The 27974-nt window shown below is 34.2% G+C and overlaps 3 protein-coding genes across 6 annotated transcripts; 2 read left to right on the top strand and 1 right to left on the bottom strand.

Moving 5' to 3' along the window:
* The first annotated feature begins 173 nt into the window (after positions 1-173).
* On the top strand, positions 174-6466 carry LOC133690562 (uncharacterized). 2 transcript variants are annotated; one of them, XM_062110787.1, is made up of 14 exons: positions 174-439; positions 652-783; positions 880-967; positions 1056-1155; positions 1244-1317; positions 1453-1524; positions 1720-1797; positions 2385-2503; positions 2692-2764; positions 3592-3653; positions 3747-4127; positions 4243-4345; positions 4899-5130; positions 5384-5683. In XM_062110787.1, the coding sequence occupies exons 2-13, from the start codon at positions 704-706 to the stop codon at positions 5094-5096; spliced, it is 1428 nt and encodes a 475-aa protein (XP_061966771.1). In that variant the 5' UTR covers positions 174-439; positions 652-703; the 3' UTR covers positions 5097-5130; positions 5384-5683. The 2 variants fall into 2 exon arrangements, with proteins under 2 accessions (XP_061966771.1, XP_061966770.1); XM_062110786.1 differs by lacking the exon at positions 5384-5683 and adding an exon at positions 5926-6466 and having other exon boundaries at positions 175-439.
* A 983-nt stretch (positions 6467-7449) lies between these two features.
* On the bottom strand, positions 7450-8879 carry LOC133690533 (ABSCISIC ACID-INSENSITIVE 5-like protein 3). The gene is made up of 3 exons (XM_062110759.1): positions 8067-8879; positions 7882-7953; positions 7450-7533 (listed from the first exon to the last, which is right to left on the bottom strand). Exons 1-3 carry the CDS (start codon positions 8877-8879, stop codon positions 7450-7452), a joined length of 969 nt encoding a protein of 322 aa, XP_061966743.1.
* Positions 8880-19293: 10414 nt separating this feature from the next.
* Positions 19294-24821, top strand: LOC133692442 (transcription factor TGA7-like). 3 transcript variants are annotated; one of them, XM_062113399.1, is made up of 10 exons: positions 19294-19557; positions 19992-20059; positions 21502-21663; positions 21757-21828; positions 22186-22245; positions 22339-22416; positions 22566-22632; positions 23229-23500; positions 23882-24091; positions 24358-24821. In XM_062113399.1, the coding sequence occupies exons 3-10, from the start codon at positions 21505-21507 to the stop codon at positions 24508-24510; spliced, it is 1071 nt and encodes a 356-aa protein (XP_061969383.1). In that variant the 5' UTR covers positions 19294-19557; positions 19992-20059; positions 21502-21504; the 3' UTR covers positions 24511-24821. The 3 variants fall into 3 exon arrangements, with proteins under 3 accessions (XP_061969383.1, XP_061969384.1, XP_061969382.1); XM_062113400.1 differs by lacking the exon at positions 19294-19557 and adding an exon at positions 19564-19879; XM_062113398.1 differs by lacking the exon at positions 19294-19557 and having other exon boundaries at positions 19564-20059.
* Positions 24822-27974: the final 3153 nt, after the last annotated feature.

Here is a 27974-nt window from a genome sequence, read left to right as displayed (position 1 = left end):
TTAGACTAAGCATGCCCAAGGCAGAACTAGACTGTCCAAAGCAGGTCAGCAGATGAGAGGCACGTGGTACATTCTCGACCGTAGAATCCGACGGAATCTCTGCAAAATAATTCCATGTCTCCAGCTTGGAAAACCTCAGGGGTGTCTATGTAATTCAGCTAAAACTTCTTTCAAAACATAACTACGCTGCCGCTAATAAAGCAATATCACGAGTCCAAAAGGGGCCCAAACCCAAAATTTGAAGCAATCTTGTAAGAAGAAACTGAAAATTGCAGGCTCTAGCGTGTGAAGGACGGACGCCCACAGCAAGATTAACCAAAACTCTTTAAGGACTAATAATCCCACAAATTCACGGAAACCAATCGTATATAAGCCCTGGCTCTGAATCCGGCGATGATAACTTGCCGTTGACAATTGGACTCCGCCACCTCCACTTCCGGTACGATTTCTCACTTGAAAAAAAGTTTTTAATAAATATGGAGTATACGTTACTCGGTTTGAATTGAACTTGTTTTTTAGTCTAAACTGAAATAGCGATTGAACGGAGAAGCGCGCGATTTTGTTTCTGTTGATAGTATGTTGTGGAATTTAACTGTTTTGCCTCCCAATTCTAGGGATTGTTTTTTATTTTTATTTTATTTTTTTATTTAGGTTGTTGGTCAGGGCTTGGCGAATTGCAATTTATTGATGAGAAAGCAAAACGATGAACAAAAAATCAAGTTGCTGTGGCATCTGTGAGAATTCGAATCGCGCCTCCATTTGTCCAATTTGTGTCAATTACAGGCACGTTCTGTTAGATTAAGTGATTTCCACGGTTAGCTTATTGTTTTGTAAAGTATTAGGTCTCTTCTATGCTAAATTTGCTGTTTGCTTATGCAGATTGAATGAATATGGCACTTTGTTGAAATCCTTGAATAGTCGCCGCGATTTCTTGTACTCCAAATTAAGTGTTGTGCTTGTCGCAAAGGTTTTGGTTTTATCCCTTTTAGGATGAATCTTTCTGTTTTTATTGAACTTGTTTTGAATAATTTTATAATCCACCTGATACATACCAGGGGAAGGCAGATGATCAATTCAATTGGAGAGTACAACAAAATGAGAAGCTTGCAAGTTTGAGAGAGAAGCTACATCGTAATAAGGAACAACTTGCTCAAGGTTGGCACAGGGAATATCTCATTGCTGTTTGTGTACCTTAGATTTAAGATTAACTCATTACTCATTAGGTTAAATGACACTTTCACAGGGAAGGCTAAGGTCGAGAAGCTATCTCAAGATTTAAAGAAAAAAAATGGAATGCTCGAATCAGCTCGCAATGTGGTATTAGTTTTCTCCTGTTTCCTTTCTTTCCCCGTTTAATTCTTATTCTTCCTGTTACAAGTTATTCATTACGAAACATGCATGTTTTCCTGTTGGAAGTGATAAGATGTCTTATGCTAGTTTGTTGTATTGCAGTTGGAAAAAAATCGTATGGAACAACTGGAGAAGTTCTATCCCAATCTTATTTGCACTCAGAGTTTAGGGCATGTGAGAACTACTACCCAGTTCCTTTTGAACATAAAATCAAACTATGTGTATCTTCAGACTTGCATGTTTTAAATTTTTGGCTCAATTTTTTTATTTCTGGAGTTTTATAAACGTGTTTTATTTGTTGTGTTTTTGTTTGTTTCATATGTTAAGCAGCAAGATATTTGATGCTTTAAGATGTTGTCTTTGCTGCAGATGGCTATTACTTCTGAACTACTTCATAAGCAGTCTGTGGTCATAAAGCAGATATGTAAATTGTTCCCTCAACGCCGGGTAAGCACTTAAAAAACGAACACATTTTGATACCTGCAAGTGACTGAAAAGTGTGACCATTATGTTTACTCAGTTGCCATCTGGCTCTTTTGGTAAATTTCGTGATTGGGGTCTCTTTCATGACATGTCATTTAGATATAGACTTTTGGTATGATTTTTCATGTTATTTCAAACACACAACTTCAGATTTTGGGATTTGAGCTGCCCATAATCTTAGTAAACTATCCTGCACTGTTATGAACTAGGTGTGAGCCTAAAAATCAAAGCCTACATATTTTCAATTATCTAAGAATAGTGCTTGCGTGCAACTAGTGTGTGTGTGTGTGAGAGAGAGATGGTATCTGCTTGTGATAATTTAGAATTTAATGGTAGGAATTGGAGGACTTCTATTCTGACTTGTTGTAGAATTTCAGGACAAGGTCAGTTGTTTGTTGTGCTGGTACATAGAGTTTCTCAAACTAGTCTTTGTTATAATTGCTAAGTGGGTGTGTGTCTGCATTCACATGCATGCCATTAAAGGTGTTTTTTGATATTCTTAACATTACTTTTGTAATGGCAATCATCATGACCCATCCTATATTGTTTAGGTGAATGTAGATGGGGAGAGGAACTTTAGTGGTCAATATGATCAAATCTGTAATGCACGCTTACCAAGAGGACTTGATCCCCACTCTGTTTCATCTGAAGAGCTTGCTGCCTCCTTGGGGTAATTTCCCCCCTTTCTTTGTGGTTATGTTATCATGTCATTTTGGATCATGTGAAAATTTCTTTGATGTACTCTTTTGGTGTAATACTTTATGAACTCTCTCAGGTTCTGTTATCTGTCATTGCTTAGAACTCCCTTGGAATTTCACATGCTGTTACTAATCATTAATCTCCATGGTTGGAAAACAGATACATGGTGCAGCTTCTAAATCTAGTGGCGCATAACTTGGCTGCCCCTACACTTCATAATGCAGGTTTTGCGGTAAGCATGCTGTGTGTCTATGAGATGGTAGAATTTTCTCCAAGGACCCCCCCTCCCCTTTTCTGAATTTACATCTGTTTTCTTAGTTATACTGGTACCTATGCTCAGCATCTTTAAGGGGCTTTTAGCAAAAAGTATAGCTGTCAAGAGCTCTTGTTATTTGGACACATGATGAACGATATAGCATTCGGTCTTCTTAGGATTATTCCCAAGTTTCTTGAATGTAGCTAGAACAAATCTGGTGGGCCATAATTCAAATGGTAAATGGATAGTTTTTGGAATGCATATGTATATATTTATCTAGATCACATATTTTTCAAGAGTAAATTTCACAAACCCTACTCTTTTGATGGTGGTTTGTTAAATTCACCATTTTTCAAACGATACTTTTTGAAGTGAGCCTTATATTAGTTTTGAAGTTTGGATAATTGCAGCTTTCTGATATACTGGCAAACTGTATAGCATATTATTTAGAATCCTGTTTTTCTTCTTATTATTTTTCTAGCTTTGGTTGATGAATTTTGCAACTTGCTATATATGTATGCTGACAAAATATTCATGCTTCCTCTTAGAGCCGCAAATGATTATTTGTTATTTTGAATTTTGAGGGCTCTTCCTGTATGTTAATACTTATTTGCTTTGTTGATGGAATTGTGGAAAACATTTTCTTACTGGATTTTTTTTTATGTTCTCTATTTAAAAGTCAAATCATTTTCAAGAAGGTTGCTTAAAGTTGAGATACAATTTGGTGAATGCTATTGGTAATTTGATATTGTTGTTGTGGACTTCATTTGTATGGCTGTTGAATTCATCTAATTCTTCCTCAGGGCTCTTGCTCTCGAATTTGGCAGCGAGATTCTTATTGGAATGCATGTCCTTCTTCTAGAAGGTATTTTGACTGGAAGAGTTTGTGTTTTGGAATTTCAGTGGCTAAGTTCGAGTTATTACTCCTTCCAGAACTAAACATTTTGTGTGCTTGCAGTAATGAATATCCCCTCTTTATACCTCGCCAGAATTATTGCTCTACTAGTTCTGAAAATTCATGGACTGATAAAAGCTCGAGTAATTTTGGTGTTGCTTCAATGGAATCAGAGAGAAGGCCCCACCTAGATTCCACAAGAAGTAACAGCTTCAATTATTCATCCGTGTCTCCACATTCTGTTGAAACACACAAGGACTTGCAAAAGGGGGTTTCACTTCTCAAAAAAAGTGTGGCATGTGTAACAGCATATTGTTATAACTTGTTATGTTTAGATGTTCCTTCTGATACGTCTACCTTCGAAGCATTTGCAAAATTATTGTCCACACTATCTTCATCCAAGGAAGTTCGGTCTGTATTTAACTTGAAAATGGCCTGTTCAAGGTATATATCCTCAGCATTTCATTAATTCTAAGCATGTTTGTTTTCATCTGTCTTCTTTTCGATCCTCATTCAGTTTTGTTCATCATGCTTGACATTTTTACTTTTTGAGTTTCAGGTCATGCAAGCAAGTGCAAAAGTTGAACAAATCTGTGTGGAATGTAAATTCTGCCATCTCATCAAGTGCACTATTGGAGAGTGCACATGCATTGCAACTGATGGTATATCCTTTAACTTTGTTTTTTAAAACGTTTGAAAGTTTTAGCTGATAATTCTAATCTTTATGTTCTGGATTTCCTTTTCCATAATTTTCTCCTCCTTTTTCCCACCTTTCTTTTCTCGATAGTGTTCAAAATAGAATTTAGTCGTTATTTTATAATGCTTTAAGATTTAGACTTTTTTAATGACACCACAGAAGTTGGTGTTAACAAGGGCAGGCCAGAATAAAACCAGTCAATATTGTCATTGGCATCTTACATGTACAGGTCCTATATAACTGGACCTTCAGTGGAGCGGCCTTCTTGCTTGCTTAGAAGTATTTAGTCATGCTTTTATTTAGTTTTATTTTGGGATCTGTCTAGAGAGATGGAACAGATAGTGACAGCAGTTGGTCACTTATTAGGTAGGTTTTGGATTTGTCTAGGATTTTAACTGCTTGGTGCTGGTTTTAAAAGAGCAATTTTGTGGCTGTAATGAAATTAAGTTCATTTTTTTCACTGCCATTTCTGTGCTTGCAAGTTTTCAGTGGGTTTCATATTTTTGTTTGACTGGCAGAAAAACACTAGTGATAATAACCTTCCAAATTCAGCGGCAAGTTTTCTTTTTGCCACTGGGATATCTGATGGGAAGAATGAGAGCTTTATCGATGGATGGGATCTGGTCGAACACCCCACCTTTCCTCCCCCGCCATCACAAGTTGAGGATATTGAGCATTGGACTCGAGCCATGTTTATAGATGCCACAAAGAAATGATCTATTTGGTGGTGCAACAACCTTCAAACTTTTAGTAAGTTATCAATAGGCAGATGCCTTGCACTTTTAATAATTGTTGGTACTTGTAAATGGGACAGCTATGCCAAGCACTAAATTGGAAACGTGTAAATAGGTAGCATTGGTTTAATTTTGAGAGGAACTTCTATATGGTGCTTTTTTTCTTTTTTTTGCTAAGAATAGACTTTTTCAGTGATCTTGTAATTGATAATCTTACTCCCTAAGCTAGTATTCATATATGCACAATGCAAATCTGCACACTTGGGCAGGTCTTTGAAGTCACATGCACTTGATAAAGTCAGATTCTTCATCTCTAGATTAGCAGTTGTAATTCTTCTATGTTGAAGTGCAATCACTGTGTACGGGTTTAGCAACTGGAGTGCTGAAACTGCTTCTGTTAGAAGTTACAGGATTGTAATTTTTTTGTAACTTGTATATCACTATTGTTAGGTTCATGTTGCCTGATGGCGGGTTTGAAGTGACAATTTTTCAAGTGATAGTTTTCTTTTTGGCTGTCTTTTGCTGGAACTTTAATGTCAGTTACAGTGATTTTCGCTATTTGCTCTCAACGTTGGTTTCTATAACTTACTTCAACAGACCTTTCTTGTATATCCTTTTCCATTATAAAGTAAATATATTGTATCGGGGCGGCTAAATCGAAATTGTGGTTTCAATACTTGACTTGAAAGCATGACTGAATGTGTATGTGCATGTATATTTCAGTTGTAGGAAGTCGGAATATTGTATTATCGTGCTTCCCTGGCCATCTTATTCAGAAGTTAATTTTTGTTTTCATTTTTCAAATTGATAGGTTTGAGAAGGAGACGGGTCATCGAGAGACAGGCTTTATCGACTTGTAAAGTTTAACATGGTTGGCCTTCGTATTTCTTTTTATTGTAAATACAAAAGGATAGATGTTGTGTACATATACTGATATATATATATATATATATATATATATATATATATATATATATATATATATATATGTTGGGATATTCATCTACTTCATCCTCTCGTTTTGGAGTCCATATGCCTGGTTCTTGATTTTAATCGTGAAGATGAAAAATATAAAATGCAACATTTTATGTGAAAGGAACAGTGAAAAGGGGAAACCACAGACGACCAGCCTCGTATTCTCTTTCTCGTGTGAGTGGCACAATTTCAAGTTCTGTATATGAACTGCTTGCATCTAACAAGTAGTGACCTTGCCTTCGTTTCTGTATTGAACTGTTCGATGCAGATAAAAAGACAAGCCTTGTGTACTTTCTCATGGATGCATTGATTTTCAAACATCCAGTTGAAGGGATAGCAAGATTACGTTCCCTAGTTCAGTTGAGAAATTGAACGCATATTGGATGAAACTGTTCTTTACATCCAATATTTAAAATTAAAAAAAAAACACATAAAAAAACCATGATTTAAAAAAAATAAAAAAAAATGAGGCCAAACGCCGTTGAACTGGCCTGTTTCGGGAAAAAAAAGTTTAAGAAATAACATTAAAAAAATTGAATTTATTTTATTGAAAAGAGTGAGAGAGTGAACAATGCATTCTCTATGATATATTGGCTCAAGGGTTGGTGGTAGGTGAATCGAGCATGAAAGACACATGCTAATTTGAACGACATGGTGTCTTGAGGTGTGTTGGGCCACCAAAGCATTGAAAGCCCAAATCGAGGTAATATCCTTGAAAGTATTAGACCATCAAGTCTCTCCCGAGCCTAACAAGAAGTGCAGATCTTAGAGATTGGGCTATTAAGGTGCCTCCAGGCCCAGATCATGGCTCTTGGTTGTACGAGCCTGTGGAGTGATAGATGTTGGACTCCACACCAATATTTAGACTTTGATTCATATTAAATCAAAACATGTGAGAGCTTTGAATCATGAAAGAATTTATTTTCCATCACATAATCCAATATTCGAGTCATGATCGATAAAAATAAAATATTATTTCTTATCAATCAAATCTACTAGCCCTAATTTATACTCTCTCGTGTTTAGATGATAAGTACTCTCGTAGCAAATATTTGTTTCAGAAAAAAAAAATATTTTTATTTTCTTTAATTTTTCTTAATGACATGATAGCTCTGTTGTGTTGGGTTTTTTTTAGGGTTTTTCACATATAACAAATCCTGGTATATCAATGTGACAGTGCTGTAACAGTAGTCTCCACTAACATAAATAAATCCAACTGTTCAATCTCAAAGAAGATAAATTGGCTAGCTCCTAGAAGAACCTAGCAATAGAAAACGTCAAAGCTGGTACTTCCATCAATGGATGGATGCACCGAGTTGCTCTTGATTAAAAGAATTGCATGGACAGGTATTAACACTGGCTAGAATGAAGCTGAGCTGGTTCGCCGTAGCTGGAATCGTGGCATGGGAGCTTGATCAGACGATAAGAATATGATCTCCAATTCCTGCCAAACCAATCAAGTTAGCCTATATATAGCTCTAAATGGCCACTTTCGAAATCTTTTAGCTTAATCGAAATGAATTTTCATCAGTCAGTTCTCAATGCCAAAGTTTGTATGCAATATTTCTTCTTTATCTTCTTTTTCTTTTTCTTTTTTTTATATAAAAAAAAACAATGATAAAATTAAGACCTTTAATTCGTATCTCCATAGCCATGTTTTTTTCCGGCATAGGCACGTACCGGTATCTAGTGGAAAATAGAATTGGCATTAAGAAGAGGAAATGGTGTGTGTGCGCGAGTGTGCATGCATGCGTGCATGCTTGGTCATCATACAAGAGTGTGAAAGTCGCACCTTTTCCTTCTTGAGCCTGTTATTTGTTTTTCTTGAATGAAACACTGCATGCTCCAACTGGCTGGTATAAGCCTATAATCATCGAAACCAGCTATATATTAGTATTCAATAAGGAAGTACTCTTCTGTGAAAGAGAAACATCAACGCCAATAATTAAGCTCAATGCGAAATATTTGAATAATGACCTGTTTCTTTGCTCGTGACCTTGCTGCCGACTCTCGATTCTTGATCATCCTATTCTGCCTCCTCTCAATAGTCTTCTTCATCATCTCATCTGTATAACGACACTGCTTTTCAGCAGCCACCCGAGAATCTGAAGATGTTGCTGACATTAATGCTGACACTGGCATAGGCATAGGCAGTCGGTTATCCGAGTATCCAACATCCACAACAGGGTTCTGGTCAGAAACAGCTTCAAACATGTGAAAATTTGAATCCAACAATGTCATCTGTTGCTGCTGCTGCTGCACAGAAGCCATCTGAAATGGTAACAAATCTGTCTGCTGTGACCCCACAACCATTGGATCAACCTCCATAATTGGTTGATGACTAAATACTTCATTTTGATTTCCTTTGTTGATTACGCCCGCGCGAACTAGAAAATCCTCAAGTGTAGTTTCGCCAAGTTGTTGCCGAACTATTTGGTTATCGAAGACGTTTACATGTTCTTCGTTGGCAATTTCCTTCCACATATCATCGATAGTTTTCCTACTTGATGTTCCGTTAAGATTATAATTCCCAAGAAAGAGGAAAGTGGACGAGGAAGAAGACGAAGACGAAGACGAAGGAGGATTTTGCAACAGCTGACTCTCTTCAACGGATATCACATTTCTTAGCTCATCAACATTCACAGCATTCAAAGGCTTCCTTACATTTCCGATCTGATCATTCACCTCATCAAATGTGAGATTGTACAAGGACTCCTGTCCAGGCAGAGATGGGAATTGTGGCCCCTGAACTCCAATATTTGATGGCACCAAAGGTCTATTATTATCCATGCACCAAACACTAGCCTTGGATAAGCTATATTCACCTAAGAATTGTGAGGTTAAGAAAATTTTCCACTAATTAACCAAATACCGTATCTAATAAGTCGATCAGATCAGATTAAGTTGATGTCAGCAGAAAAGAAGGCAGTACCTTCATTAATGAAAGTAAAACATGATGAGACTAGTTACGGAAAGGAACATGATTTACTACTTCATACAGTAGTGATAGCTTACAAAGAACAACGTTGAAGAGTGGCTGACATTGTGAAGAATGGAATAGCGAGGCAGGTTGATCAGGAGCACATGGGGGAGTGGGGGGATATGGAGGCCCCAGGAAGATCGAAGAACCAGTTAGAAAAGAAATGATTTGTTGAGTGAGGTTCCTATTATTAGATTATTAATTAATTATTATAACAGAGAGGGTGAGATCCTAGAGTAGTCATCTCAACCAACAGCAAGAACTGATTCTCATGCATGTTTAGTGGGATTTAGAGATGAAATTCAGGAACCAATACCCAATGAGAAATGGCCAAACCTCATTGCTTTCACATTCTCTCCCTCCCCTATTCTTTTGGGTGTATAAGACATGGTATAATGTAACTGTTTGCATTACGTCCAAGGAGGGAAACGATTTTGGACTCTTATCTCCAGCATAATAATATTGACTCGTCCTTGTGACATTACTGTATGAGTCTCAGTCTTGCTGGTAAGTGGTAACATCAACCAATGAGACATTTACGTAAGCCTCCTGCACATAGTAATTACTTGAAGGACTATTTATCCCGAAAAAATCTTAAGTTTTAACATGTCCTTCGAAAAAGAAAAAAAATGAGTTAAAAATCGTAAGACTTTAACTGATGATTGAAAATTATGACATTGATTTTCATCGTTATGGTTCCATCATCATAGATATTCGTTCTCTCCTTTCAAGGGAATAAAAAGTTCAGCTTCAGCGTACTCTAAGAGAAGGCAATTGTTGTGCAGATTTTCTTGCCAAATTAGATACTGAAGATCAGACAGAGCTTTATATTTGGGATGATCCCCTGCAGGGTTATCCTCTACTATATGAACATTTATTTCTGCAGAGGTTCTTAGTTTTTACTTTTTATTTTCCTTGTTCCAAAAACACAATACTATAAATAGCGAGTTCAGCTCGACTAAGTACTAACCAAAAACCTGCCAGATTATTGTGCCGATACCAAGAACTCAGGGACAGCCGAGTCCAGTGACCACTTGGGCCCTGCAATATTGTCGAAGTGATCGAGGATAAAGAAAGCTCAACCTCTACTCACAACACAGAATTGGTGGCCCGGATAAAGTTCTACCAAATGTCTTAGTTGGGTTTGCAGTTAGAGTTATCCTCGGCCACTAACTCTTTTGAAGGTGTTGTTAGCAGATGGCATATTGGGCCGAAGTGGCTATCATTCACCATCCCAGCAAGCTCCAAATCTAATGAGATGTGTTGGACTCTCAATGCCCATGCTTGGAAATAAATGGCCAGTAGGCTGGTGGGAGTTGGGACCTAGACTGGGAGGATGGTCTGGGACATTGTCACCACCACCTGGCCGGGAATGGGTGCTTTTCTTTTCCCTTTAGACACCAAAGGCCTAACCAGGCGGTGGAAAGTGAGAGTGAAATCTCAGCTGGTGACCATGATGCCCCTGAATCTGGGAGGGCAATTATCTCCTTGGTCTTTAGTTTTCTAGTCCGCAGTCTTCTCACGAGACCGATCCATCTCTTACAAAAGATTTTGAGATTGTGAATGTATGACTGAGTTCTAGTTATCTTTAGACAAAACCATCACGCGCCTTGCACGTGAGAATATTCCCTAATTTGCCACTTGAGTGGTGCACTTTTGACTTTAAAAGGTTTAGGCAACATAAACCACACACACAGATGCGAACAAAAGCTTTCCAGCTTCCACTGGTTCATAATGTTTCCTTCTCCTCGGCCACCAAATTTAGCATAGATCTCGTTCCATGCATGGAATTAGACTATTTAGACGGGATATACCTTAAAGACACGGGGACTCAGTCAACAGTTATACTTCATTTGAAGCATTATTTTATTCAGATATTTTTCTAAAAACTATTAAGGGGTGTTTAGATATATATCAATATGGGAATTTATTAAAAATCTTAGAGAACAATACAGTTTTTCTTCCTCTTCTTTTATCCGGCGGGCATTTTCGTGATACAGTAAAGATTTTCTCATATCAATATTTATTTTCTCCCTTATCCGTGAACAAAGCAAGGCTCTGTCACGTCTCCGTGTGATGTTCGAACTCTGAGAAGATGGCCGAAAATGTCGCATCTTCTTGTAAGAAGGTTCCTTGTTGCTTCCACATGCTATATATTTGCATGCACAGAACCAGAAGGATTACTAACATTAATTGTTGGTGTTAGTACTGGGCTTATTTGAGATTGTAGCAGTGGTAAGTTTTTTTTATTTTTAAAAATTATTTTTAATATAATACATTAAAATGATTTTAAAATATAAAAAATTTATTTTCAAAAAAAAAACTAAAAATTTTTAAAACACGAAGCAAACATCCCTTAATTGAAAAGGATTTCAGCGTGCCGAAGAGTTGAAGGACGTTCCTTCGGCGCCAGTCCCTTCGGCAAAAAGGGGCTCTGGGATGATGTTTCTTGAGTGATGAGTAAACGGAATATGTTTCAGACGCGAGCAAACATTTAATAAATCACACGAGTTAATTCCAATTTTAGACTGACAATCCTGAGACAACGAAATCTCAAATTACCTTGCCATTCAGTTTATCTCATCTAGGTTAGGATGTCGTCAAGATCCAAATAATACAGGTGATGTTCATATCGAAGAAGAGTTTTTTAGGGTTTATCATTAATCTCGATATATACTTTTGCATGCATGAGCCAATAGCCACACCCTGTCAGTGCTATATTATTAACCAAAACAGATGGCCAAGTCATTGTTGAGGGATTCGATGGAGAGCTACTCATATATATGGCGTCGTGGATTGCACTGTTCATTTTGAACAAGGCATTTTTTTCATTTGACTACTAAGATTTCATCCTTTAAAATTACAATAGTATTTTTTTATCTTCACTTATTTCAATAATATATTATCTCGCATGCTCTAAGTTCTTAAGGAAATTCAGCAATGGATTGGAATCTGGTTCTTCAAAATAAATATTCAATTGGAGTTGAAAATACAAATTGAAAGAACAAGGACATGATTTGAGAAGAGGGAAAAAACAAAGATACATGCCCCATTTCAATCTTGGTTGGGAACTTCAGTTTGATCCCTAAGATTTCAGGTCCTTGTTATTTTGATATTAATTTTACATTTCAATATCAAACTTTATTTTATATATATATATATATATATATATATATATATATATATAAATCTAGAGAAGAGAAAATATACTCGGATGGACACATGTATTTTGATAATCAAAAAGTAAGATCTTTGCGTCAATAAATTCGTCTTCTCAAGAGGAGTTTAATGGGTGTGATGTTTTCCTATGACTATGTTGGAAATGGTATATCTAGGCTTGTTAGTTTCTTTATTCATTTAATTTTTATTTTTTGAAGTGATTTAGAGGTGTTTTAAAATTATAAATGGGTTTGTCGAGGTTCATACGATATTTCAAGTTAAAAACAAGCTAATAATAGATTCTTAGAGTGGAGGACTCCTGAATAAAAACAAACCATGTTAATTAGGCTTAGTTGGAGCTTTTAATGATATGTCAAGCGATTGGGCATGACTCTTTTTTTTTTGACAACATTTATAAAAACAAAAATCATTTATTATTAAAAACAATAATTAGCCTCTAAAAATAAATAAATGAAAACGTATAAAATAAAAACGATAGCCACATTTGCATGTGCATCAATTTTTCATTTTTATTTGAAAAATTAGCTTTTAGTTTTATTATTTAATCAATTCATATATATATATATATATATATATATATCATAAATAACATTTTTTTTTCTCTATTAAAAAAAATAAGACACGTGAAAACGCATCCATAACTCAATCATTCTCTTCAAGTACAGTATTAGAAATCAACGACTTGAAACCCTAGCTTGTGCGGATAGAAAGCTGATGGGCATATTTTACTTGGACTATTGAGCAGAATAGCACTTTGGGGGTGCTGTACTGTTTGTAAAGCTTCTGCCAATATGAGAGAAACCAATACGTGCGGGAAAAGAAAGCAGGAAAAGAAAAGGCAGTGGAAAAGGAAAAGAAAAGCGAAGTGCAGATTTGTCCAAAACAAAATACCTTTTGCAAATTGTGCTCAAAGAAGATTCATGTTACTATTATTTTAGTTTATCTCATGCGTTGGAGATTTGATGATAAACTACCACTTAAGCTCCTTGCATGAGTGATGGGAGAGCTAGGAAATGAGGCGATGCAAAAAGAAAGGGTGAAGCTACCATTGATATATAATAAAGCAAAAGTGAACTCCTCGTGGTGACCTAATTTGGGCAGTGGTGGGTGTCTTTACTCTTTATAACACCAATTAGATTCTACGCCTACTCCCTTTGACGTGATTTGTGTTTGTGCAGAGTTTTAAATCATAACCTTTCCGCAACCCTTTTTGGTTAACTACATTATTGATTCATTCATTCGGTACTGAGATAATCCCCGAGTAGCGTGATCGATCTCGAAAAAAGAAAAAATATTAATCACTCCGATTTCCCATCCTAAATATCTCAAAAGAAATGAACTTTTAATCGGATTAATTAATATCTTAATCATGTTAGATAACCTGCGGTGTCTATTAAATTAATGGTGGGCATCCAGTGGTGATCATGCAGCCAGATAATCAAGTAGTTTATGCTAACCCACTTGCCAAATAATTTCTCCTTTCTTTTGTTCGTTTGTTTTCTTCCTCTTCTTTATAAACACTAATGATAAGCCGCGTCAGCTTGCTCTTTCCTTGTTCAAGTTGCCTATTTAGGTTTGATTTGATGGTACGGTGAAATGGGGTTAAAAATTGTGTTTTGTTTTAGTTTTAGTTTTAAAAATATTTGATTAATTAATACATATTATGATTTCATAGAAATCCCATTAAAAATATGTAGTTCTTTTTTAAATTGCAATTATAAAAATTATTATAGTACCGAAAATGTACTTAATACCCTAGTGATCAGCAAATGGTTGCTTGTCTGCCTAATTAATGTGCTTTACACACACACACACACACACAGAGTTAGTTAGTCTATGATGGAATCTTGAATCCCTAGATACTTGTATCAAAACTCTCATTCTCGATCTTTGTTATCCAAGTTAGCCTTGAGTGACCAATTGTACAAAACGCAAACCAATTTGATTTGGATGAAAAGTGTATGTTTTTGTGTTTTTTAAAGTATTTTTTATTTGAAAAAATATTAAATTAATATTTATATATTTTTAAAATTTTAATATATTGAAGTTAAAAATAAAACAAAATATTAATTTAATATATTTTTAATTAAAAAATATTTTTACACTGCGTTGCCAAAACACATGAAAGTTCACCCGGAAGACCAAGTACATGATCCAGATTAAGCTGTACCCTTTCCTTGCTGGCTTTGGAGGAAGATTTTCCTAAATTTCAATCATTTGCTTTTCCATGATTAATGCAAGGGAGATATGGTGCCAGCTCGTGCTTGGCCCTCCATGCCAGGGAAGGGGCAATGTAGCTGCAAAAGTTTTGGAGTGGGACATGATGATTAGTAGGAAAAAGTCTTGTACAATGTTTTCTTTCCATTCAAGTAGCTAGCTAGCTAGATGGGACAGTTCGAATGGCGAGCAAATTCGAGACTAGAAATGGATCGATTCTCGAGTCACGAGGGGTTGCATGCAGCTGAAGTAGCAATTCAAGCATTTCTTCCGTCAATTTGTTGTCTGCACAAGGCTGGGGAAAAATCATTCAGAATTATACCACACAGCAGTTCATCCCCCTGCCTTGCACCCACCCCTCCTTTTGTTTTAATGCTCTATGCATACTTCCGAGCAATCTTGCATTCTCAAGTTCGATTCTACAACGATCATCCCCTTCCGAGTTTATTTTTTCATAAAAGAAAAATGTTTATTCCACTTTTTTCTTACATTCTAACCCCATTATTGCTCGAACTAAGCCTACAAACCAAGAAAATTAGGCATGGAAAACGTATTGGGGGCGAGCTACTTGATGGTGAGGGACAACGGGTCATGGCATCCAAGATTCGGGGAGTTTTCATTTTAGTCTTAAAATCATGAAAAATTAAATATACACTCGAGACCGACTGTTTATCTTAGAGAATCAATGGTTATTTCGATCGTATGCCATCAAAAAACATTGAACTCATCAAGTTCGTTCCTTCATAAAGAAACTGGCTCTAACTAAATGCTATGTGTTGGAATTATAGGACATATATTTGTGGGATTTTTGAAAATGGCTTTTATAATAACATCTCCATAATTTGATTGCTTGTTTCTTAATTATTAGGTCCTTTTTATATAAAGAAAAATCCCCATCAAGTTCTTTCATCTAAAATATGTAATTTTTTAATAGAAAATGCTTCGCTCTCTTAGAAAATGCTGTCATCTTACAGCATAAAATGGATATTTTACACAAAAAACACTGATGCATCTGGATGGGAGAGCCTAATTGAGAATCTCAAGCACATGCACGGGGGACTTGATTGATGAAAAATAGGTAGTACCTCAACTGAGAATTTTTGTGCTGAGGACTAAATTGAGGCCACCTGTTTTCTGTATTAAGCAGACTAAACTATATTTTTTTATTGGGCCTTGAAATAACCATTGATTATCAAACTAATTTGTTTTGTTTTTCTCAATGATAACATTATCTCGTTTTTCACATCAAGGTTATTTTTCGCTTTAACCGAGTGTTCAATACAGCAATCGAGGAACTCTTGGCCAAGCCTCCGACAATGAACTAATTTACGCGTTACACTGGAAGCTGAATTAATTTTTTTCTAATATAAAAATAATTTTTAGATAATGATTTTTTTAAAAAAAAATAGATCTAACAAAAAACCAAAATTAAAATAAAAAAAAATTCAAGCCAACCTACGCTAACTTTACCAACTCGTGATCTAGGATAACCTCATGGAACAAAAGACAACAAAAAATAACTAAGTTTGAAACCCAATAATTTAATATCAAATGATAAAATTTTTAAAAAAATCAATTTAAAAAAAAATTCGAGTAAATTTAGGTTAACTCCACTATCCTACAACCAGAGTTATGAGATTTGAATAACTTCAACATAAAAGAAAGTGAAACAAATAATAAAGTTCAAGGCTTAATATATATAATGATGATATTGAAATAAAAAAGACCTAAAAAAATCAATTATCGAGATAATCTTTAAAATCAGTAACTCAAGTTATGAGACCAATCCTGATATAAAAACTAAATGTGAGAAAATAATCAGGTATTAAATTAGAAAATAAATTAAATTAAAAAATAGATAAAAAAAATTCTAATGAAAAAAATGAGAATTAAATTTGAATAAAAAAATTAAATAAAATAAAATATCTAGAGATGGAAAAAAAATCCTTCAAAAAGCATTTAAAACAAAGCAAATAACAATAAAAAAATAGGGATAAAAAATTAAAGTAAACAATAACTTGAGGACATATTTGATTCTTAGAAGGCCCACCATGAAAATCAAGGTGTAGAGAGAAGAGGGAGGAAGAGAGAAAAAACATTCAGCGACAATCAATCGTACCTCAACCATTTATACGCATTATACCACAGTGTAGAAGATAATGAGTCGCTTCTAACGCCATCGCGGATGGTGACATTTGAACATCGGTAGGTGCTACACGCACAGCTCAAATAGCGCGGTACCTCCCACTTGTTGGTTAGCACACGCTTACAATTTTATTATTTTTTAAATTATTTTCATATATGTTCAAAGACCTAATTATCCCCCATTTAAATTGAAAATAACAAAACAAAAACACACATTGAAAAGACTCGAAATCACTATTACTACTAATATTAATAAGTAATATCATTACTATTACCATTATCATTATTAACATTATTACTATTTCTATCATTGTTAAAATCATTATTATTGTTATTAGTGTTGCCACCATCACTGCTAATGTTATTGTTGTTGTTGCTTCTGCTAGCATTAACATTATTATTAATAATAATAGCAATTCTATTAGTATTATTATTATCTTAATAATAATTACCATTATCATCATCACTATTATTATTATTATTACTACTATTACTATTTTCATTATCACTATTATCACCACTACTATTATTAATGTTTTTATTATCATCACTATTTTTATTCTTCTTCCCCGTCACATAACAACAATAACAATTATTATTATTATTATTATTATTATTATTATTATTATTATCATAATTACTGTTATTGTTATTGTTACTATTAACATTCTTACCACCATCATTATTAGTATTATTATTAGCACTACTAATATTATTATTATGAATATCATAACTATTATTTTTATTTTTATTATCATTGTTATCACAATTATTGCTACTACCATTACAACTATTATCATCATAGTAAACTATTACTATCACTACTATTATGATCATCATCATCATCATCATCATTATTATTATCATCATCACAATTATTAATATCACCACTATTATTGCTATCGTTATTATCATATTAGTAGTATTATTACTATTATTATTATCACCACAATTATTACCGCCATCGATATTATTATCACAACTATTAATTCAATCACTATTATTATTATCACTATTATTATTATTATTATCATTATTATCATTACTATCACCATTAATATCAGCAGTAGTATTATTGTCGCTACTACTACAACTACTATTATTCTTATTATCATCACCATCATCATCATCATCCTTGCTACTATAACTAATAATATCAGTATCACCACCACTATCACCATTATCATCATCACCACCACCACCACCATCATCATTACTAATTCGATTATTGTTATTGTTGTTGTCACTATTATCATCATTATTATTACCATAAATAATATTAGTATTTTCATCATTATTTGTATTATTATTATCAACATCATAACTAAAATTACTACTATTATTTTTTTATTAGCATCATCATCATTATTGTTATTAATATTACCATCACCACCACCACCTTATTATTGTTGTTGTTGCTATTGTTGTTGAAAAAATAAAAGCCATGAACTTGATAGAATTGAAAACTACAAATACCTTGATAAAAGAGCCAAGAAAAACAATAAAAAATCAAAAGAAAAGGGACCAAATTGGAATCATTACTAATATTGAAAGCAAAAACTATAATGGATAAAATTGAAAGCCATAAAAACTTCAACAAAAGAACAAAGGACAAAACTAAGAAATGAAAAGTAGAGGAATTGAATTGAAAAACATTATCTATACAAATTAAAAAGCAAGAGTTAAATTGAAAAACAACAAAACTATAACAAAAAAGAAAATGAAAAAAAATACAAAAATCAAGACTAAAAGGACCGAATTTGAAATACCAGTAACAATGAGCACCATAATGTATTTACCGGGTTAGGAGAGAGAAATAAAGAGAAAAAAAAGCCACCAACGATAAACCGACAACTACTAGACATCATGCGTCATTCCACCTGGAAGAGAAGACGGTGAAGAATAACATGAGATGGAGAAAGCTTACTTTTTAGTAGCTGGAGCTGCCACATACACTACCCCAAAACGTGTGAAGGCTCCAATGCGTTGGCGTATTGCACGTGTCAACAACTTTTCAAGATTAAAAACATTATTTAATAGTTAATTACATAACTACCCTTAACTAAACTAACAACAAACAAAAAAAATCACAGCTAAAAGACCATAATACCTTGCCCTCACTTAATTTAATTTCTTTGATTTAAGGATACATGTGTAATTTTATTGTGTATAAAAAAACAATAACACCAAAATACTCCTACTCGGAACTCATTATTTTTTTACACCTAATATATTTTGGTTATTTTAACATTTATAAATATATTAAATCAATCAAAATACTCTTAAACAAATCTATTATGCCCAAGAAACCATATAAAAAGATAATAATATTCCTAGTTAAAATGCAAGCAAATTTTCATGTGAATAATAAAAAAATCACCGCACTTTAATGGTGAATAGAAAATGTGAGGGGTAACGGCGAATCACCTAGTAGTTTTAGTATATTTATTAAATAAAAAAATAAATTAAAAGGAGAGATACATGTGGATCCTCTCCTTACCAATAGCCACAGGAGCGAAAAGCAAACTGTCTCCAGAAAATATCAGACACATCACAGGCATGTGGGTCTTTTGCCCCGATAACTGACACGCACTTCCTTACGTGTCTTAACTTGTTAGCCCCTCTCTCTCTCTCTCTCTCTCTCTCTCTCTCTTCTATCCCTACCCCAGTCACCATCCCCTTCTTTCCATTCTCTCCTGCTTTATTTAGAACCAATTAAGAAAAAAAAGAGAAAAGAAACAAACACAAAAAAGCAAATTCATAATTATTATTAGTAGTATAAGTGATACCCGCCACTCAACTCACCAGCCATTCATTAATCCCCACGTAGCACTTTATTTATCGCCGGCCACCCCGCTTCGCCGCAAAATTACGTCAGCCTAACCACGCTTTGTTGTCAACATGACATAACATATATATGCGAGAAGGAGTGTTTAAATGTATTAGGTAAGTACTTGGGAGTGTTGGGCGTGCGTACGTTAAAGTGACAAGGGTGCGCATTTTATGAATATAGCGACGTTAACGGGTTGACTGTAGTAACGTTCAAAGAAGGAGGAAAAAAATAAATAAAAGGAAGAGTCTTTTATTAGATTAAATTTTTTGATTCTCTTAGGGGGGTGTCTCTTTTGGGTTTTGATTGCTTTTAGGGAATGGATGGCGGTGATGTTGATTCCTGATACTAACTAGTATTAAGGACAGTGAACTAGTGTTAAATTTTCTGGGTTTAATTTCTTGGACCTGCTGGAATTCAATTGCTTGAGAGATTTTGGTAGGAAAAACCAAGTTACACGCAGATAGAGAAAAGGAAGCAAACTTCGTTAATTTATTTTACTGTTTTTATTTCCCTTCACGGGGGAGACGTTTAATTTCTTTTTTGCTAGCCAGGAAAGTTGAGACTTTTCGCGCCATTTTTGCAAATTAATGACCCGTTGAATCATGATGTAAAGAGGTAAGTAAAGGCTGATGACTGACTTAATTAGTATTAGCTAGATCTGTTTTTGTTTAAAATTATGTTCGGACTAATTGGAAGCTGAAGTTACACAGTGTTGGTAGTGTATAAAAAGCAGCACACTTGCTATGCTTTTCTGTGTTTGATGGTCGTTTCTGAGTTTGTGTGTTGGGCTAGACAAGGGGTTCTTTCTTTTGGATGTTCTCTTTATGTTCAAGCAATGGTTGGTGTGTTTGATGCTATATTTAAGAAAATCCTGATTGATTAAGATTGAGTCTAATTCACCATCGATTCTGTTTTTAATTTTTCTTGTTTTGCATGGTTTGCTTTGAGCGATTGAATTTTGTGGAAAAAATAATGATCTCCTGAAGCCTAACTTCAAAAAGGATAAACTTGAGATGGATTTAGGCTATAATGTTCGTTGACCTTCCTGTTGCATGAAACTAAATAGGTTTCTGGAGGCAATTGCCACGTAATTTGTAGCTGATCTTGGACTATTTGTCCCATGTCAATCTTGCCGATACTATATTTATTAGTAGTTCATAGTCCATATTCCAGTTATTTTAAGAAAAACAAGTCTTGAAGCTTTTTGAAAAGATTTATTCTGATTTGAGGTTCCACACTGAATGGTCTTCGATTCACTGTCAGTCTATAGCATGTCTTCACATGGTAAAGAGGTTTCTAGAATCAAAACCAGTGAAAAAACTGTAGAAAATGTTAATTAGCAAGCCAAAGTTATCTTAAGCAAGACATGAGGTCATCGTTGCTGATTTAGCTCAATATACTAGGAGGAATCTCTAACATGGGAGTGCTGTGAGAGAATCAATGTTGCATGTTACCCTGAAAAATTTGTCTGTTTACTCTCTCCCATGTTCCTACTTCCTCTGGCAAAGTAAATATGATATGGTTCATTGTTTCATGTCCACAACAAGGCTGCCTTACTTCCCCCTAATTTTTGTCTTCCTTATTGATGTTGCTAATGCTGCCACTCTTAATCAACAATTTTTTCAAGTGTTTAGTTTTTGCCTGCTTGAATGAACAGGAATAACTGACATTGCCATGTCAGTGGAGTGTGTCTGAGCATTATAGTTTAACCTTTGTGAGTGTTTGATCTCTTAGCTTTGTGAGTCTACCTGGTCTGAATGACTAAGAGTTACAGGTTTTCTTTTGTATGTTTGTCACCTGGATGGCACAACAATTCATGAAAACTTGGCAGGAGTTTTGAAATGCCAATTATAAGTAGATATCCTTTTGAGCACTGTCCATGGATGAGCATCAGTTTGACCACAATTCTCTTTCCCTTTTTGTTTCTATTCCATTGATTTCTTTGCTTAAGAATGGCAAGCTTCTTGCAATTTTATTACTGCACTGTTGTCATGCTGCAGCTTATTAAATGTGCCTGTTTTCTGTTTTGTTTTTCTGTTTTTTGTTCCTTTTGTTAGAGCATGGGCTCTACATCAACTCAAATTGCTGCAATGAGAGGAATGGGTTTTTATGAGCCCTTTCACCAGATTAGCTCATGGGGACACGCCTATAGAGATGATGGTAGCCTAAACATTGGTCCATCCACAATTGTACAGGTGGATGCTGGGCTAGACAACAAGGTTATGATTAATGATATTTTCCTTCTAGTTAGTGAATGTCAGAGTTACCTCTGCTTACCAGGTGGCCTGACCTTTCTGACTGACTTTGTCTAGACTGAACATGTTTCACATGAATCAATGGAACCATCCAGAAGTGATCAAGAAGCGCACAAACCTGCTGATAAGGTCATGAAACTCCCTCCTGCTCTCCCAATTAATTAAAAACATATCAGCTATTAATCTTCAATTTCTTATGAACTTATATTAACTTTCATGAAGATCGTGTAAATTTTGAAACCCTCTGAAAACTGAATGAAAAATCTGCTTCAATAAAATGCACAAATGGAAATCTATCGTGTCTCTCACATGAAGAATACAGTATCAAGGATAATGAGTTTGTAAATGTTTGAGTTATTAGCGACATTGCTTAAACATGATTAAACTCAATGGAAGTGCCTGTTCTATTTCTCGTTTTTGAAAAAGTGAAAAACCAACTAATAGTTGACTAAAAGACACTTGAAATTTGCACAAATCGAACTGCAGATACAAAGACGATTGGCACAAAATCGTGAAGCTGCTCGCAAAAGTCGCTTGCGGAAAAAGGTATAATTTAATGCATTCTTATACAAGTATATGCTGATGGAGGTGTTTTGAGATTGTAGTGCAGAAGATTTATATTTCAAAATTGTTTCTTAGGCCTATGTTCAACAATTAGAATCCAGCCGTTTGAAGTTGGCCCAGTTGGAGCAGGAACTTGAAAGAGCTAGGCACCAGGTGAGACGAGAATTCTATTCTCTCTATTATGTTTCACCATTTATTTAGATGCATTTCCCTAATTATCAGGCACTGATTAAAATACTAGCCAGGATTGCCTGGAACAGCAAATTGTCTCCTCTAACAGCTCTGTGAATGCCTTACTGCAGGGTGCTTACATAGGAGGCAGTGCATCAGATTCTAGTCATTTGGGATTTTCAGGAACAGGAAATCCAGGTTCTTTTTATTTATGTGCTTGTAGGTTAACTTGATGATACTTGTATGGCATGGAAATAGTAACTCTTGACATAGGCAAAAGCACCCATGAAGGAATTTTGAAGACAGAACAGTATACTTTTAGGACTATATGCAGAAACTGACCTGCCTTGATGGCTTTTCTCTTATAGAGATCCATCTGAAAACATGGGTTCCATATGCCTCTCCTCATTTTTTCTTGCTGGATACAGATCAGAAGGATGCTCAAAAAGTATTTGTTAACTGTTCTGTGCTACAGCTCATGTTTGTAAAGCATCATAGGTCCTGTTCTCTCGTCTTTTCAGTTTTTACTGCAAAATACTGCTGGATGCATCCATGCAGTTAACAAACTAGACACTAAACACTCCACCTACAATTTCCAAATTTGTTTCCTTAACTCTCCATGTAGATTATTTTTATGTGTATTTAATATCTATTCAAGGAATCTGGGAAGTTTTGGCCCTTAATTGCCTAATGATCCCTTGAAACTGTTTTGCATACTCATCATTGTGATTGCATTTTTTCCTTTAAGCTCTGATCTGTGCTGTCATCTAATGGTTCTGATTATGAATTCTCAGGAATTGCTGCATTTGAGATGGAATATGGACATTGGGTTGAAGAACAACTCAAACAAGTTTCTGAACTTAGGAATGCATTGCAAGCTCGTATAACTGATATTGAGCTCCGGATCCTAGTTGAGAATGGCTTGAATCACTATAGCAATCTTTTCCGCATGAAAACAGACGCTGCGAAGGCTGATGTCTTCTATCTGATTTCTGGAAAATGGAGAACATCAGTAGAACGCTTCTTTTTGTGGATCGGAGGATTCCGCCCATCAGAACTTCTAAATGTAAGGCTTAGTTCCGCATAATCTATCATTTGAAAATTGCTTAGGTATTGATGTCCCTGTGTCCCTGATAATACCAGTGGGCTCTGTTCATGATTTTTTCAGTTCTTTTTAACGCTTGACATAAAGCTACCTTTTTAGCATTATATATCCTAACTATAGGATTGTGGCTCTTAATAGTAGCATATAAAGAAGACAATGTGCCTCAGCTTGCTTTACACTTTATTGGTTCCCGTCCCGGAGGAGTTAATCCTATCACAATCCTGACATATCTTTAGAACACATGCATAAACTCTTATTTCACTGTCTTGTTTTTCTTTTTGGTGAATATTTTACTATTGCTATCTTTCTTTTTTACGTCAAACTTCTAAATCCCCACTGCAGGTTCTCATGTCACAACTTGAGCCTTTGACTGATCAACAGCTTGTGGATGTCTGTAACCTTCGTCAATCTTCTCAGCAAGCTGAAGATGCTCTAACTCAAGGAATTGATAAACTCCAGCAGACTCTGTCCCAAAGCATAGCAGCTGATGTAATGGGTGATGGGGGTTATGGGGATAAGATGGCTGACGAGCTTGAGGGATTTGTGAACCAGGTAATAATTTCTTAGCAGTCATCTAGTTAGTTATTGTGCACTTGAAAGCTGAATTCACTCATGTTTCACGAATTCTTTCCTCGTGTCATAGCACGCATAACTATTTTGAACAAAGAAAAACAAAACCAAGTCATAATCATACATAATAAACAAATATCATGGTTGAGAATGTTGAATGATAATATTAATTAATTATGAGCACTCGACAACTTATCCCTTGACTTCATATTTGTAACTGGATCATGATATACTCTTTCTTAAAACAGGCTGATCACCTTCGGCAACAAACTCTGCACCACATGTCTCGGATCTTAACAATACGCCAAGCAGCCCGAGGTTTACTTGCATTAGGAGAGTACTTCCACCGTCTTCGTGCTCTCAGTTCTCTATGGGCTGCTCGTCCATGTGAACCTGCCTAGTCAGCAGAGGTATGACCCTAGAAAACCACTATATCTATATTGAACCCCACCAGCACTTGTGCCTCTGCAGGGGAACGGGTTCTTGTGGCATTTGTAATACGGACAAGTATTCGATCCAGTTATATGTTTTTCCAAAGCAGATGTAAATATGAATCGTAATGATTTGTGTCTGAAGCAGCAAATTTAGGTAACTAAGTTGATACTCGGTGCAGGCTGTATAGTTAAAAGTGTTAGAAAGTTTCATTTGAAATGTAGGCTATGTTTGTACTCCTTGGCTACTTGTGTAGGAATACGCGTGTTGTTTAGACAAATTCCTTGCCGTTCTTGAATCGTCAATACCTGCTAAGATTAATATGCTGGCTCATTGGGCGAAGGAGGTAGGATCATCAAATTTCTTGAACGACGGGCACAAGTGAGAAACTACAAAACCACCCACGTCTGATTAAAATATACTCCAAATGCTGAAATTGACAGTTGATTTTCTTGATATTGAAAATTGTTCTCCGATTACCGTGGACAGAACATTTAGGTGGTGACTAGGATTGTGATTTTAAAATTTTTAATTTTTTTAGTTTTAAATTATTTTTTGTGTTATTTTATTGTTTTGATATATTTACGTTAAAAATAAATTTATAAATAATAATAAAATTATTATTTTAATATATTTTCAAATAAAAACTATTTTTTATTACACTTTTTAAAATTATTACACTTTTTGACAGGAAGTGATACATGTATGGTATTTTTTTTATTTTTTAAAATTTATTTTTAATATTAATGTGGTAAAATAAAAAAATATCAAAAAATAATAATTTGAAGTAAAAATAATAATTTTTTAAAAAAATATATTTTTAAAATACAAAATAAAGAGGGGAATGCATGATAAAATCATTAATTTGAGGGGAATGATGTAAAGTCACACCGTGAGCCGGAGTAGAAGAATCCACAAAACTCCCTGCGCTTTTTTTAAAAAACCATGGCTTCGCGGAATTAAATTTCTCCTTCATTTCTTATGCTTAGTGCCGGCTGTCTTCAAAGAAAATGTATGTTTCCGATTATATTCACGGATTCCTTTCTTATTAAAAACAATACAAAAGCGTGGCTAAATCACTATACCCACATTCACATAATATTATTAATTAGAATAGTGTTTTTTTTATTTCTTGCTTTTTTTAGTTTTTATTTTCTTAATTTTCACCCTTCAAAAACCCAATATTTATTTTTCAATATCATCCTTTAATATTAAATGGTATTGAAAATTATACTTTATAATATTTTTTATTATTTTTTCTGTTATGCTATATATCGATCTCATGGATTTAGTTTTTTCTTCTCAATTCCAACCTTTAACATTGAATCTGGTGGAAATGAAGTTCGGTAATTTTTTTTCCTTTTATGAAGTTATCATAGTCTCATAACTTAAGTTGCAAATTTAACAGGTTATCCTAAATTAAATTGGGTATTTTTTTAGGTCTTTTTTTATTTGTTATTTTTGTTTTTTTATCTTTCAACATTGAGTTGGTTGGAAATTAAGCTTCATGATTTTTTTGACTTGATTTCTAAGTTGACTCGGGTAGTTTCTTTATCATTTTTTAATTTAACACTTTATTTTCAATTTCATCCTCTAATATTGGGTTGATTAGAATTTGTTTTCATAATTTATTTTGATTTGTTTTCTATAGGTTTATCACGGTCTCATGACATAGTTGCATATTTGACAAGTTAACCCGGGTCGATCCAACATGTCATTATCTCAATTTTTAAAAACAAATTTCATTCAATATGTTTTCGTCTTAATATTTAAAAAAATATGTTGTCCAATTTGCATCATTTTTTTTAAGTTCATCATTAATTTTTTTTATTATAAAATATGTTAGCAACGCTTCAATAATTTTTTATATTAAAATATATTGATCCAACTTGCATAACATCACATGTCAATAATCTAGTAGCAATTGAAATGTGGTGAGGGCTATGGTTTTATACTTCTTGTTATAAAAAACACTAAATGACATGGGGGAAATATTGTTCCCCACACCACAATTCACCTTTTACAATTCATCATAAATTGCCATGATAAATTGTTTTTCACTTTGGCCATCAAAGTTTTTTCTCCATTGATTCAGGCATTTTATGGCTAAATTGATGGCTAATCAGCTCTGATTTGTTAAAAAAAAACAAAATTGAAAGATAAAAAATAAAAGTGGAAAAGGTGGCAAAACTTGGTGACACCTTCAAAGTTTGTGTGAAAAAGATCATTTTTGCCCTTATACTTTCCAATTTGTTTATTTTTCTGGTACCTATGGTTTTAGAGATTTCAATTTTGATTAAGGACTTTATTTTTCTTATTTTTGGTCCCTCATTTAAGAGAGGAGAGAGAATCATTAGATTTCAATATTGGTAGAGAGAGAAAGTCTCGGTTTATACTGATTTAGGCTATGAAAAAAATCGATCTTGGTGCTAAAAAATTTTATTTGATGAGAGGAGTCTTATCTGAGTGTTTTTTTTATCCTTACCATCGTTTGAAATGATAGATTTGAACTCAAGAAATTTTTCTATTTCGAGGGGATTTTAGATTTTTGGGTTGTTATTTGGGTTATTTGTGGCAATTGATAGATTTGTTAATGTATATAAAATGTTTTGGGTTAAAAAAAGAGTTTTTTTTTAAAAAAAAACTCCTAGCTTGAATTTCTAATAACCTTTTGGTTGTTTTGGGTTAGCCAGTGATATGTTGATTTTTTTTCTAAAAAAACATAAGAGGTGAACGACAAGTTATCCACTCATTAAAAAATATAAACTCAGCCCAAACATGTGGGCTTGGGATGGAAAGCCCACTCACTTGACCTTTTTTTTTTAAGCCTGGATGCATTGGGTCATTTAGGTCAGGCCTACACACCCGGGCTTTATTTTGGGTCAATTAATTTTTTAGCTTTTCTTTTTTTTTTTCCTTTCAATTTCATTCTTTAGTTTTTTTATTGAATGTTTTTATTGGTTTTTCTTTTTGTTTTTTTTATATATGATTTTTCAATGAAGTGTTAGTTAATTTTCACTTAGTGTATCCAAGTTTATGAATACCTTTCAATTTTTTCTTTTCTTATTTTAAAAGATATTTTTTTTTTCTATTCAACCTTACTTAATTTTTTTTCTCTTTTATTTGATTGAATCACTTTTCTATGGTGTTTTTTTATCAAATAAAATATTAGTTCAAAGAAATAATTTTATTAAATACAATAGAGTTTATGATCCATGTTTAAATATCATATATCTACATCCACTTCTATCTCTCAACTTTCTAATTTATTCTTTGGTTAACTTTTCTATGCATGTTTTTTTTTATTATCAAATAACATTACTTCCAAGAAATAATTTTATTAAATACAATCGAGTTCATGATCTATGTTTCAATATCAAATATCTACATCATTTTCTATCTTTCAACTTTTCAATTTATTCTTTGGTTAAAT

Source organism: Populus nigra, chromosome 4, assembly GCF_951802175.1.
Source record: "Populus nigra chromosome 4, ddPopNigr1.1, whole genome shotgun sequence".
Lineage (NCBI taxonomy): Eukaryota > Viridiplantae > Streptophyta > Magnoliopsida > Malpighiales > Salicaceae > Populus > Populus nigra.
The sequence above is the reverse complement of the archived record's forward strand: the minus strand, read 5'-3'. Positions and strand labels throughout refer to the sequence as shown.